The 15413-nt window shown below is 29.3% G+C and overlaps 1 protein-coding gene and 1 long non-coding RNA gene across 2 annotated transcripts; both read left to right on the top strand.

Annotated features, from left to right (window-relative positions):
• Positions 1 to 1389: 1389 nt before the first annotated feature.
• Positions 1390 to 15373, top strand: LOC123209025. Its single transcript, XM_044626733.1, has 7 exons — positions 1390 to 1567; positions 10814 to 11362; positions 11488 to 11943; positions 12495 to 13205; positions 13543 to 14332; positions 14676 to 14738; positions 14928 to 15373. The coding sequence occupies exons 1-6, from the start codon at positions 1529 to 1531 to the stop codon at positions 14717 to 14719; spliced, it is 2589 nt and encodes an 862-aa protein (XP_044482668.1). The 5' UTR covers positions 1390 to 1528; the 3' UTR covers positions 14720 to 14738; positions 14928 to 15373.
• Positions 7050 to 8118, top strand: LOC123209034. Its single transcript, XR_006500922.1, has 2 exons — positions 7050 to 7598; positions 7700 to 8118. It is a non-coding gene; the product is annotated as an uncharacterized LOC123209034 (long non-coding RNA).
• Positions 15374 to 15413: the final 40 nt, after the last annotated feature.

Raw genomic sequence — 15413 nt, 5'->3', positions numbered from 1 at the left:
ACTTTCTTTATTTCAGCTTTCTTTTGCCGAATTTCTGGTTGTTTTTTTGAAAAAAAGAATTTCTGTTTCAATATTTCAGCTTTCTTTTGCCCTGTTACTATCTCTCTTTTACTTTCTTTATTTCAGCTTTCTTTTGCCGAATTTCTGGTTTTTTTTTTTGAAAAAAAGAATTTCTGTTTCAATATTTCAGCTTTCTTTTGCCCTGTTACTGGCCCTGTTACTATCTCTCTTTTACTTTCTTTATTTCAGCTATCTTTTGCCGAATTTCTGGTTTTTATTTGAAAAAAAGAATTTCTGTTTCAATATTATTTCCGATTTCTTCCAAAAAAAAAAAACCTTCTTGCATCCGGTTATTTCTCAATTACCCAAAAAAAAATCCGTTTCTCTAATTTATTTTTAATTTCGGCAGTTGTATTTTAATTATTTTCATTTTCTTTACTTCTGTATTTCAAATCTGAAAAAAGTTTAAAAAAATGGTTAATGTTGCCGGGAGTATCGCGAGTGTGGTGAGTTCTGTTCTCGAAGTTTGCAAGTGGTTGGGTGCTCCGACTTGGCGTCAATAAAGTACCTGTTCAACTACACTACCAATTTCAAAAATCTCGAAGAGGAAGTTAAGAAGCTGGAGTATATGAGAGATGAAGTTCAGCGTAAGGTTTCTGCTGCTGAAAGAAATGTGGAAGTGATCAAACAGCATGTGAAGGACTGGCAGAAAGATGCGGAGGAGACCATTACCGAAGCAAAGCAGTTGATTCAAGTGAAAGCAAACAACCCTCGATGTTTCAAGGGATTGTGCCCCAACTTCATCATTCACTACAAACAAAGCAGGAAAGCTTTTAAATTAAAGCGGGATGATATTGATCCACTCCTCCAGCCGGAAGGGGGATTGAGTTCAGTTTCCTATCAAACTAATCAACCAGAGATCTGGCTTAGATCTAGTGAAAATTATTTGGCTTTTGAATCAAGAAACTCCACTGTAAAGAATGTATGGGATGCTTTAAATGATAAGAATGTCTTCATGATTGGTGTTTATGGGATGGGTGGTCTTGGGAAGACCACGCTTGTGGAGGAAATTGGTAGGAAAGCTGAGAAGGCTAAGATCTTTCAGGACATTGTTCTTGTTGAGGTAAAGAACATTCAATACAATATTGTTTATCGGTTAAGGTTTGCTTCATTTTCTGATTCTAAATGTTAATATATTATTTTGTCTTGCAGGTTTCAAAATCTCCTGATGAAAAGAAGATTCAAAAAACAATTGCAAACAAATTGGGTCTAAAATTTAAAAACAAAAACGAAAACGAAAACGAAAACGAAAACGAAAGTGAAATGGCAAAGAAGATATATTCAAGAATGAAGGACAAGAAAATTCTTCTAATTCTAGATAACATTTGGGAACATCTAGAATTTGAAAAAACGATAGGAATTCCTTGTGGAGCTGATCGTGGAGAAAATAAACTTTTGTTCACAACAAGAGACTTAGATGTGTTGAAAATGATGGGTTCCACAAATAATTTCAAGATAGACATTTTAAATGAAGAAGAAGCTTGGACCTTATTCACCAAAATGGCAGGTAAGTGTGTTATAAAATTTTCACTTGTATGTTTTCTTGCTTACCACATTGAAGTTCTGCTATTTCTTAATTATTTGTTGTGCTTTGATGTGAATATTAAAAGGTTAAAGTTGTTGTGCTTTGATGTGAATATTAAAAGGTTAAAGTTGTTGTGCTTTGATGTGAATATTAAAAGGTTAAAGTAATTATAACATGACCAAATTTGAACTTCAAATTTAATTTCTCTTGCGTGACAGAAAACATTAAAATTCCAGTTAAGGGGAAGGTTTGCATCTAAGATCACATTCTTAATTATTAATTCATTTTTATTATATTCATGCTTTATACTAGGGGTGAATCCAATTCAACTTGGTTCGAATTGAATCTATAGTTCTAATTGAACGAGTTAATTTTGAGTTAGAGCTTCAGGTTGGTAGTTCAATTTAAAATCGATTTGTTTATCCATTCGATAGCATTTTTTATCTTGTTGATGACACTATTAACCACTCCGATGACATTGTTTACACGTCCGCAGCTTTTTGGTGACATTTTTCATCCGCTCAAATGAGTTCAAGCTTAAACTCAAGTTGAGCATTATGCCTTTGATTCAAGCTCTAGTCAATCTTAGGTTCAGCTCTGATCAATACACCCTTACTCTAAACATCAAATTTTTATCTTTTATTTTATTGGGTTAATTATTCTCTTAAAAGTAAACAATGGAAGTTGATTTTGGGAGGGAAAGTGTTATTTATATCAACTAAGGGTGGAAAAAATTATAACACCAAACCTTGTGTGGTAGAACGTAATTTACTTAATGCAGGATTTTTTTTTTTTTTTTGCATATAAAAGTTTAATCAAATTTTTTATAATGCTTTAAACTTTTATGAATGCATTGGGTGCTAATCACCACTCAAGCCCACACTAATGTGGTTATTTGATCTGCATTTAAAAGTTTAATCCAATTTTTATAATGTGAAGGCTTTAAACCATTACAAAGCTTGACTCTGAAAACATGTACAATTTTATAGATTTTGACTATGAATAAACATATATTTTTCCACTGAATTTGTGTACTAATAAATTATTTTAAGAACCTCTTTTTCTTTGGTTTGTTAATTAAAACTATTTTATATTTAAGAACCTCTTTTTCTTTGGTTTCTTTGGTATCTTGTAACAACCAGACAAATTATTTTCCTCTTGCTAATGCCTTTTTTCTTTTTTGTAGTGAAAGTATGCATGTAAATAGAAAATGCAATTTGTATAATCCTATATCTCTTTGCAGGTAATGTTATTCAAACACAAATTGCATTCTTTAGTGAATGATGTATGCAAAGAATGCAGGGGATTACCTATTATCATTTGTGCAATAGCAAAAACATTAAGAAACAAAAGTAATCTAAATGATTGGGAAGTTGCGTTGAAAGAACTAAAAACACCTTCACCAACAGAGATCTTAGAACCCCTAGAAAAGGAATACATGAAGATCGAGTTAAGTTACAAGTATTTAAGAGATGATGAATTAAAGAAAATTTTTCTAATTGCTAGTCTAATGGAAAATAATACTTCCATTTCAGACTTATTCAAACATGTTGTGTGTTTGGATATACTTAAAGGAGCCAATTTGACAATGGAAGAGAAACGAGCTAGACTAGAAAGAGCGGTTCGCAAACTCAAAGATGCATGCGTATTAGTTGAAGGATTTAGTTGTGAACAATTTGCTATGCATGATGTTATCCGTGCTATTGCTACAAGAATTGCATATATGGATCACCATGTATTTACAATGAGAAATGATGTTGAACAACAATGGCAGGACAAAGATAAACTCAGAAAATGTACAAAAATCTACTTATCTGGTAATAGTACTATTATTAGTCAGTTTTGACCTAAGATTTGGATTGTCCAAATCTAGAATATTTCTGTATGATCAATACGTGGAACTCTTCTTTCGAAATCCCAGAGGACTTCTTCAAAGTGATACCAAAGCTTAGAGTGTTGAATTTGGTTGGACTGCGACAATTGTCATTGCCATCATCAATTGCTCTTTTGACAAACCTTCAAACATTGTGTTTAGATAATAACATATTTGAAAATGTTGCTATTATTGGAAAGCTTAATAAACTAAAGGTCCTTAGCTTGCAAAAAGCTTTTATGATAGAGTTTCCTACGGAATTGGGTCAATTAACTCAACTAAGGCTGTTAGATTTGAGCTATTGTAGTCCATTGAAAGTTATTGCTCCAAATGTGATATCAAAATTATCCCAATTGGAGGAACTTTATTTAAGGGAATGCTGTATCCAGTGGGAGATTGAAGTACTTACAAAATTGCAGCACTTGTCTAAGCTCGCCAGCTTAGAATTGGTTATTAATAATGACAAGGTTTTGCCTAAAGACTTCTTTTTTAGAAAGCTTATAAGGTACAAAATATCAGTAGGAAATTGGCAGTACCAATGTCCAATAACTGATGAACGAGAGTGTTTGAGGATATTGAAATTGATAATCAATCCTACCGTGGACTTGGAAGAATTAGATGGAATCAAGAATGTTGAACTCTTATGCTTAGCCGAATATCTAGATGACGAGGGCAAGGATGATCTTGAGCATTCAAAATTCAATTTGCGGTCCAATGAAATCACACCACTTTTTAACAAAGAGGTCTGATTTACTATAACTTCTTGTACTTGTCTATTATATATATTCTTATTTTCTTTTAGTTTTGTTCTCATTTGTTAACACATAGTTGTAGTATTCTCTCTTGCAAAATATTATTATTTTACACTAAATTTGATTCGAATTCAATTAAATAACTCAATAATTATTAATTGAATTTGAATTAAATTAAATTTGATACAATACAATAGTGTATTATACTTTTATGTATGATTATATCCATTATTGAATTGATTGGTCAATAAAATTTAATAATTCATTATTTTTAATAAATTTATAATTACCCATTTGTTTTCAGTATGTATTAAAAATTATTTTATTTTTAATTTTTTTAATTTTAATTATTTTTCAATAACAGTATTTTATTTTTAATTTTATTTTATTCACTTGATTCGAATTTAATTAAGTAATTCAATTTTATTAATTGAATTTGAATTGAATTAAATTAATTAATTTGTCTAAAATGAGTTACTATTAGAGAAATTAACCAAAACAAATTCAAAAAACATAAAAACTTATATTAAGTCACCGTCAAAACGATGACTCATATTCAACCCCATATGAACATCCACCCTCGATATCGTCGAGTACCCTTCAAAGCCATCCTAAAACATTTCACTTCACAAAATTAAAACTTTTTGGAAAACTATCACTTAAATATAATAAAAACAAAAAAAAATTTAAAAATACCCATTCGAGATGTAACCTGTTCTCAAGAAGCTAAACAGAAATAACCAAGTCGTGGATTGCATCATTCAAATCGTGGACCGTAATCTCCAGATTTTGGATGCCACCAAAATCTGACTGGATAAAGTTTGTTGTTGTTATTGTTGTTGTTGTTGGCATTTTAAATAAAAAAGTCGGAATGCTATAGCAATTAACAAGAAAATGGCGCCTGAGTTGCTGGGAGAGAACACGTTTAGAGAATAAATTAAACAAAGGAAGAAGGCTGCAATGAAAAAGCGGGAGAGAACACGTGAGAATAAATTAAACAAAGGAAGAAGGCTGCATTAGAAATGGAAATGCAAGACAGCTGGCTGAAAAGACATGGGGCAGCTCAAACAGTTGAAGGAAGTGACTTTATCTAACTTAAATAAACTAAACAAAGAGCAGCTAAATTACGCCTGGGGAGAAGGAAGGAAAAGCCGGCAAACCAGCTGATGGAAAAGACTTGGCTGCCAGCAATTAATTATTTATATAAAATTATTTAATTAAATTTATTATAATTAATAAATTATATTGAATTTAATTATATATCATATTATATAATATATATATTATATCATACTAATCTTAATTTAATTTGAATTTAAATTAATAATTTAATATAAATTACCGATTAAGTAATTCATTATAAATCTCAGATTAGGATTTATAGTCTTTGATCTGAAATTTGAATTAACATGACACGAATACAAATAATTTATTATAATCTCGATTTGATTCGGTTCGAATTATTATTTAGTTTGAATAAACTAAATTCAAATAAAAAAGTTTTGTTTGTTTCAAACTATAAGGTCAGGTGAGGATTTAAAGTCTAAAAAATTAAAAATAATATATTTTTCAATTTATATTGAAAACAAATGGGTAATTATAAATTTATTAAAAATAATGAATTATTAAATTTTATTGACCAATCAATTTAATAATTGATATAATTATACGTAAGCTTGATTTTGTTTGAATTTATATATATATTATTAATTGTATCGTATTATTCAATTAAGTACTTTTATATAAATTATTAATTAGGTAATTCAATATAAACTCAATTTGATTCGGTACATTACAATGTACGTATTGTATAATACGATACAATTAACAATATATATAAATCCAAACCAAATCAAGTTACAAACCATGTATTTGACTCAAATTAAATCAAAGCAAGGCAGCTGGCTGCATTGGAGAATAAATTAAACACGTGAAAATAAATTAAACAAAGGAAGAAGACTGCATTGGAAATGGAAATGCAAGGGAGTTGGCTGAAAAGACATGGGGCAGTTCAAACAGTTGAAGGAAGTGACTTTATCTAACTTAAATAAATTAAACAAAGAGCAGCCAAATTGCGCCTGGGGAGAAGGAAGGAAAAGCCGGCAAACCAGCTGATGGAAAAGACTTGGCCACCAGCAATTAATTATTTATATAAAATTATTTAATTAAATTTGAGTCAAATACATGGTTTGTAACTTGATTTGGTTTGGATTTATATATATTGTTAATTGTATCATATTATACAATACGTACACTGTAATGTACCGAATCAAATTGAGTTTATATTGAATTACCTAATTAATAATTTATATAAAATTACTTAATTGAATAATACGATACAATTAATAATATATATATAAATTCAAACAAAATCAAGCTTACGTATGATTATATCAATTATTGAATTGACTAGTCAATAAAATTTAATAATTCATTATTTTTAATAAATTTACAATTACTCATTTGTTTTAATATAAATTAAAAAATATATTATTTTTAATTTTTTAGACTCTAAATCCTCACCTGACCTTATAGTTTAAAACAAACAAAACTTTTTTATTTGAATTTAGTTTATTCAAACTAAATAATAATTCGAACCGAATCAAATCGAGATTATAATAAATTATTTGTATTCGTGTCATGTTAATTCAAATTTCAGATCAAAGACTATAAATCCTAATCTGAGATTTATAATGAATTACTTAGCCGGTAATTTATATTAAATTATTAATTTAAATTCAAATTAAATTAAGATTAGTATGATATAATATATATATTATATAATATGATATATAATTAAATTCAATATAATTTATTAGTTATAATAAATTTAATTAAATAAATTTATATAAATAATTAATTGCTGGCGGCCAAGTCTTTTCCATCAGCTAGTTTGTCGGCTTTTCCTTCCTTCTCCCTAGGCGCAATTTGACTGCTCTTTGTTTAGTTTATTTAAGTTAGATAAAGTCACTTTCTTCAACTGTTTGAGCTGCCCCATGTCTTTTCAGCCAGCTACCTTGCATTTCCATTTCCAATGCAGCCTTCTTCCTTTGTTTAATTTATTCTCACGTGTTCTCTCTCGCTCTTTTCATTGCAGCCTTCTTCCTTTGTTTAATTTATTCTCTAAACGTGTTCTCTCCCAGCAACTCAAGCTCAAAAACAACAAAAAAATGGATGCGCTTTTGGCTGTCACCGTAACACTTTTCTCAGCTGCCATTTTCTTGTTAATTGCTATAGCATTTCGACTTTTTTATTTAAAATACCAACAACAACAACAAAACTTTATCCAGTCAGATTTTGGTGGCATCCAAAATCTGGAGATTGCGGTCCACGATTTGAATGGCGCAATCCACGATTTGATTACTTCTGTTCAGCTTCTTGAGAACAGGTTACGTCCCGAATGGGTATTTTTTATTTTTTTTTTGTTTTTATTATATTTAAGTGATAGTTTTCCAAAAAGTTTTGATTTTGTGAAGTGAAATGTTTTAGGATGGCTTTGAAGGGTACTCTGGCGATATCGAAGGTTGATGTTCATATGGGGTTGAATATGAGTCATTGTTTTGACAGTGACTTAATATAAGTTTTTATGTTTTTTGGATTTATTTTTGTTTATTTTTGTGCCCCTCTTGAGTTGTTTAATCGACGACTGAAGGCTCGAGCAACTGAGGAATATAGTTTAATCGACAAGGCGCTCAACAGGAAGGTGGACGCAGTCGACGGAGGTCTCGACAGGAAGGTGGACGCAGTCAACGGAGGTGGAGTTTGCGACTGAAAGAAGGCAGTGAAGAGAGGGAAGGAACGAAGGGTCGTGTGACCGTGTAATGTATATGTTTTTTAATTTGCTGGGAAGAAAACTGTCTTTTTCTTTATTTTTTCATGAAGGGTAGTTTTGTCTTCACAGTGAAAAATGGTAGCTTGTTTACATTTAAAAATTTTAGACAAACTCTTTTTCACCCCTCAATTTTGGACAAATTAATTAATTTCTCTAATAGTAACTCATTTTGGACAAATTAATTAATTTAATTCAATTCAAATTCAATTAATAATTATTGAATTACTTAATTAAATTCGAATCAAGTGAATGAAATAAAATTAAAAATAAAATACTGTTATTGAAAAATAATTAAAATTAAAAAAATTAAAAAAAAAATAATTTTCAATACATACTGAAAACAAATGGTAATTATAAATTTATTAAAAATAATGAATTATTAAATTTTATTGACCAGTCAATTCAATAATGGATATAATCATATGTAAGAGTATAATACACTATTGTATTGTATCAAATTTAGTTTAATTCAAATTCAATTAATAATTATTGAGTTATTTAATTGAATTCGAATCAAATTTAGTGTAAATAATAAAAGATAAATTCCTATATGATTTGATTTGACTAGAATTGATGGATTAGATTCGATTCGACACAACTTGATGGTTCATATATGCTTTGATTTATTTTGAGTCAAATACATGGTTTGTAACTTGATTTGGTTTGGATTTATATATACTATCCGATTTATTTTTGAGTCATATCGCATTGATCTAAAATAAATTTTGTATAAAAAAAAATTCAGCCTTAACTTGATTTTTTCAATGTTATGTTATGTCAGCCTACTAAGTCACATTGAAAATTATTAGTTCTAGATATTAACACATTTAACTAATGAAAGTTCAAGATTGTTTAATTAGCTTAATGGGAACTTTGATAGACCTTCAAGAAAAAATAATGTCATTTTTGTTGCACTTTAAGCCTGTCTTGTGGTAACTTGTTTTTACTGAACACTTATTGGGTACGTCAAGCTTAATTTGTTCCCGTTGTTAATAAATTATTATTTAGAAAAAAAAAAAAAGAATTGTTTGACTATGAGGATTTTTTTGGAGTCGTGATCATATAGGATTTGAGGATTTATATATTTTCAATGACATTTTTTTTAAAGTTTATCATGGTTAATATTCTTTTTATCGCAGCAAACTTAATTGCTACAGCATTCCGACTTTTTTATTTCCAAAAATTCACAAACTTAGTTTTGTTCTCATTTAGTGTAAATAAAATTTTATTCCCTTTTTTTAATATAAAAATTGTCTATATTATATTACATAAATTCAAAACAATTGACTCAGTGGCTTCCAAAAATTCCATCCCTATTTCTTACAGTATTAAAGGAAAAAAATAAAAATCCTCACTAATAATTAACTTAAAATAAATCTTCATAAATAACTAACAAAATTTAATAATACTAAATTATTTGTGAATAATTGGAACTTGTAATTAATTTAATAATTTATTATAGGTATAATTTTTTTAATTGAATAAATTAAAAATAGTTTTTTTTTTTAAAAACCATGAGGTGATAGGATTTCTCTGCTTGGCTTGAAATAGTTTTATCCCCAAAATTTTTGTCCCTAAGGTTATTAATTTTTGTCCAACACACATTTCAAAACAATAATGTCAATGTTATGGGTATTTATAATGATTATCAATTTATATACCGGTTATTTCAAAATTATCAAATCGCACATTGATATCTAATGTTGTACTCATTGTAAGTGCACATTATATTATTTATTTCAAAATTTTATCAACACGATTTGGTAGTGGACAAAAATAAAAATCAGTTTAATTTTGAAACAAATTATATTAGGGTAATTGCCAGTTTGATATGCATTGAATTCTTTGTATGTATAAATTTATACTTAGATATCTATAGATGCTATCTAATATCATATAATATACAAATATTAATGCTAAGAAGTCTTGATCTCGCCAAAACCAAACACCATACACTTTTAAGCACACACTGAAGAGTCCAAACGATACAGTCTACTCAAATTCACAAATGACAGAATAAGTAAACGGAATATCAGCAACGATTTCTCAAAGAAAATTTTCTCTTTATCTCCCATTTAACACCCAACAAAAAAGCAAAGAATTAGCACAAAATTACAGGTTAAACCCACTTAAAAATGAAGTTAAAAATTGATCTATTGTTTCAAACAATGAATTAAAAGCACAAAATTTATACCAAAAACTCCAATATTGCTACGCAAGATAGATGGAAAGTAAACCAGGGAGATGAAGGATAGGTTGAGAGATAAAAGAGTTTATTTTTGTTGTGTTTGGATATCGAGATGCAAAGATGGTGTCCAAGACTCAAAAGAACAGAGTTTTTTGAATGTCTGTGTTATAGGTTATAAATCATACATTTTAACTGCACTATGCAATTCATAGCATTTTTTTTAATGAACTCTTTAGGGTACTATTAGGTTCTAAAAATCATAAATATAATTTTATTTTTATTAGAAATATATGTAATAGGCACTTGGTCTTTCATATTATTGGGAAGCTTGATGAGCTGAATCATTTTTCATGAATATTGAAATTATATATTGCATTAAACGATTAAGATTTTCCAAGAAAAAAATCAAGAAGTATGTTTAATTAGTAGTTTTGAAAAATAAGTTTTGAACATAATTTTAATGATGATTTTGATTTTTTTCTTAAAAGATCGATAAAGGTAAAACAATGTAAGCCTTAACTAAATTTTTATTTTAACAACATAATTACAAACTTAATTGGATTTTGTTTCTATGGCTTTGTAGATCAACCATGATTTGGAGATATTTCAATTAGACAATGACGGGAGAGAGATTGGTTGGTGGAGTCAATCTAAATGTCTTGAAATCTCCTATGATAAGTCAATGCCTATTCCACTTTGGCTCCTTCAAAGATTTCAAAATCTTACATGCCTTCTTGTTGCCCGTTGCTATGAATTGGTTAACTTAACAATACCTTCAGCAGGTAGAATCTTGGTGCAGTTGAAAGAATTGAAGATATCAAGTTGTGAAATGTTGATGGAAATATTAGAAATTGAGGAAGATGCAACAACTGAAATTGTTTTTGAGAATTTGAATAAGCTGTCACTTTATTGTATGGAAAGTCTCACATGCTTCTGCTCAAGGAATTGCACTTTAAATTTCCCATCACTGGAAGAGCTGAATATAATAGACTGTCCTAATATGATGACCTTTTGTAAAGGAATCTTGAGCACTCCAAAGTTACAAAAAATAAATTATGAGGGAATGGAAGAAGAGAATGAGGGGAATAATCTTAATAAAACCATACAAGGATTATATGAAAGGAAAAACCAGGTATGTATTCAATTAATCTAGTTTAAATATTTACTTTCCTCTGCAGGTTTTTTAAGTTTAGAAGAAAGACAGATAATTATTTTTTAGTTACTTTATATGAAAATAATTATTACTATTTACTGCAGGCCATCTCCCTTGATTTGAAGTTGCTGACATTGAAAGATGTTAATTCTACGGAGATTTGCTACAACCAACGTCCAACTTTCTCATATCAAAATTTGACACGCTTGTCCTTGTGGAATTGTGAAAACATAAAATATGCATTTCCATCTTCCATTGCTAGAAGCCTTCAACAACTCCAACAACTAAAGATTCAAAATTGCAAGGTTTTAGAGGGGCTTGTTGCAGAAGAAGACGGAGCAAATACAGTTGTCGATTTTGTCTTTCCAAATATAACCTTATTGGAGTTTAAAGATCTACCAGAACTTACAACCTTCTACCCTGGAATATATACTTTAGAATTGCCAAAGTTGAAAGAGTTGGTGATGAAATATTGTCCCAAATATATGAGCTTAAAAGAAAACAATGTGGAGACTGAGCTTAATATTTTAGATCCAAAATCTATCTTCTTGAATGATAAGGTAAGAATCTCTTATTTCATTTTTTCTCAAAAAAAAAAAAAACTTTCTTCGTATATATATTACATTTATTCAAAATTCAATCATGACATTCTTACCATCTCTATTTTTCCATGAAACAAATATTAAGAAAAATCAATGGTTATTTGATTTGAAGAAATTTACATTAGGATCATCTTGCAACTTTTAGTGAGTTAATAATATTAATTTCTGTTTTTCAAAGAAACCTCCCTATTTGTTTGGATTTATTCTGTCGTTGGTCATCTTATATAACGATTTTCATCACCTCTACAAGCACATTTTATGCTTCAAATTGTGAGTTGATAGGTAGAGAATACTACCAGGTAATAAATTGAAAGGCTAATTTATTATAATCTATTCAGACTTTTCTTTGGGATTTTTAATTAATTGCATTACCATTTTTCATGAATTTAATCATGTTCAGAAATACTTGAAAGTATTGATTTTTTCTGTAATTTTTCCTTTGCAATAATTAAAGTTTTGTTTCAAGAATTATCAAAAGCTAACTGGATTTCGTTTTGATGGATCTGTAGATTAACTTCAATTTGGAGGTATTTGAATTATATGATGGTAAGACAAATATTTGTTGGCAAGGTCAATCTGAAACTCTTACAATCGAGAAGGATAACTCTGCAAATATTCCACTTCGACTCCTTCAAAGATTTGAAAATGTGAGAGAGCTCCAATTATATTGGAGTCAATATAAGGACATTAAGAGCCTATGTGATCTTCCAAATCTTGAAATTCTAGAAGTACGTTTTTGTTACAGATTGATAAGTCTAGTGCCATTCTCAGGTTCTTTCAAGAATCTTAAAGTTCTGAAGGTATATTCATGCGATAGATTGATAATGAAGTTAATTACGCTTTCAGTGGCTAAAAGTTTGGTGCACTTGAGAGAACTTAGCATATCATATTGTGATAAGCTGACTGAAGTAGTAGAAAATAAGGGAGATGCAACAAGCACTAAAATTGTGTTTAACAGTTTGAACAAGTTGTCACTTGAATGTCTAAATAGTCTCATATGTTTTTGCTCTAGGAATTACTCCTTTTGTTTTCCATCTTTGAAAGAGTTAATTATACAAGAATGCCCCAATTTGAAGACTTTTTGTCAAGGAAGCTTATCTACACCAAAGTTAGAGAGAGTCTCTTACAAGCATGTTGACCATGAAGATGAATATGAGACAAAGGTAGAGATTATGGAGAATAACTTGAATACAACTATACAACAAGAACACAAAAAAGAGGTATTTGTTCAATTAATTAGTTTAAATTTGAGTAATTTTTAAGAATATTATATTTTCAGCGTTAAGTATAATTGATTGTGTTTTTAACAATGTTGACCTTGCACCACATAGAAAATCTGTGTAAATGTTGAGCATTATTGTTGAACTAGTGGCCACCATACACTTTCACACCTCTCTTCACTACTAGGGTAGAACTAACTTCCTCTGTATTTTTCTAAGAAATTTCTAACAACCCTCAAATTATTTTTCTCCTTGGTTCTGTAAAAAATATATAAAATTATCATAGATTTTCAACGGAAATATTAACTTTAATTTAATTGACATGATTTTTCTTTAGGTTGGCTTATTTTGGCATAGATTGACTTTAAGCGGAAGGGATATCATGACAACTTTGCAAGGAGAGTTTCAAGGGAACTTTGACAAAGTAGTAATTCTTCAATTGATTAAGGATGATCATGTTTATATCCCCATTCGTATCCTCCAGAAATTTGTCCATCTTGAAAAACTCATATTGACAGTGAATTTATACGAAGAGATGTTCTCATGTGGAGAAGGTGAGAAATATGTTGGAGCACTCACAAAGTTAAAAGATCTACACTTGCAGGGACTTTTTAATTTAAAGTGCATCTGGAAACAAGACTTTCGGTTCAAATCAATTCTTCAAAATCCTCATTCTTTAGATGTTGAATATTGTCACAATTTGATAACTCTATTGCCGTCTTTATCATCTTTTAAAAATCTAACGACTTTGTACGTAAACTATTGTGATGGAATGCAAAACTTAATGACATCCTCAACAGCCAAAAGTTTGGCATGTCTAAAAAGGTTATCAATACGAGGATGTGAAATGATGATAGAAGTATTGGCAAATGAGGGAGATGTAGAGAAAGATGAAATTGTTTTTGAGAGACTGAAGGAGTTGTGGTTGTCTAATTTAGAAAGTCTCATGTGCTTTTATTATGGGAATTACACATTAAAATTTCCATTCTTAGAATCATTAGTTGTGAATGAATGCTCTAAGATGAAGACTTTCTCAAGGGAAGGCGTAAACATGCCAAAGTTACAGCAAGTAAACAAGAAAGATTGTTCAAATGACCGTAATTATGTCACAACACAATTACAAAATGGTACGTATTCATTTATTTAACAATATATTTTTTTTTTGTAGACCTTCTTGTCCTCTATTGAGTTAATACTAGTCAATCCTCAATGTTGTTTACTATTGATTTTGTCTTTGATTAAAATTCCCTAAGTACAAATTGAGAAACTACAATATTATAGTTTATTTATTGTTAAAGTTAACATAAATTGAGTATACATGTTTTTTCAAGTATTGAGATAGTTGTTGAGGAAATTCCTCATCTTCTTGTTAATTGGTATATTATGATCATTTTAAAGTCTGAAAGTAGTATTAATTTACTACTGTTTTGTTTTACAATTAAATTTATGCATTGTTCTCTATGATTGCAGATTGTTCAAAGTTATGGGAAAGATATCCTTCAAAGCTTTGGTAACAAACTACAAAATTATATGGTAAGTGTGTGGTATTAGAAGAGTTGACATTTCTTCTTAAACATATTTCAAAAGAATATATATATATATATATATATATATATATATATATATATAATTTGTCTTTAAAATTTCTATTGATTAATAAATTATATGGTCATATATAATATTTGATAAAAATTTAAAGGGATTATTATATTTTATTCGCAGAGTTAGTTTCTCCAGTGGCGTATGGCGATGACTCCTAGAAGTTTGCTCTAGCATTTGGCTTCGTGGTTTCAGTTCACACTCAATTACAAACGAGCCATAGAGACCCCCTGCGTTCTCTCCCTTCCGCTCTCTGTAACCCAATCAAAATCGTCGATGGTCGTCTGCTTAATTGCCAGAAATCCAGATCATTTTTATCGTCAAAAATTATTTGAACGTGTATGTTAATGTTTGTTAATATTTTTAATTTTGCAGATGAGCTTGCCAAGTTTTACTGAATTTGTTCAGCATGGTAAGCGAAATTGGTGCCAAATGACTTCAATACACTATGAGCAAATCAGAAGTTGAAATTGATGTCATTTTTTTGTTGGATTCTAGTTGATAGGTGGGTATAATGTGATTCAGGAACTTTTGTTTAGGATCTATATAATGAAGATTTAGTTTTAAAATGTCATTTGCTTGGTATGTTGTTTGAAAATGTTATTTTCG

Source organism: Mangifera indica, chromosome 2 (assembly GCF_011075055.1).
Source record: "Mangifera indica cultivar Alphonso chromosome 2, CATAS_Mindica_2.1, whole genome shotgun sequence".
In the NCBI taxonomy this organism is placed as follows: Eukaryota; Viridiplantae; Streptophyta; class Magnoliopsida; order Sapindales; family Anacardiaceae; genus Mangifera; species Mangifera indica.
Note: the sequence above shows the minus strand (reverse complement) of the source record. Positions and strands in the feature narration are given on the sequence as shown.

Bases quoted from the DNA above. Each gene is read 5' to 3' on its own strand.
- LOC123209025 (XM_044626733.1), top strand. From the start codon at position 1,529: ATGAAGAAGAAGCTTGGACCTTATTCACCAAAATGGCAG. The intron at 11,363-11,487 runs GTATGTATTCAA...TATTTACTGCAG, and splicing joins TATATGAAAGGAAAAACCAG to GCCATCTCCCTTGATTTGAA. The intron at 14,333-14,675 runs GTACGTATTCAT...CTATGATTGCAG, and splicing joins CACAACACAATTACAAAATG to ATTGTTCAAAGTTATGGGAA.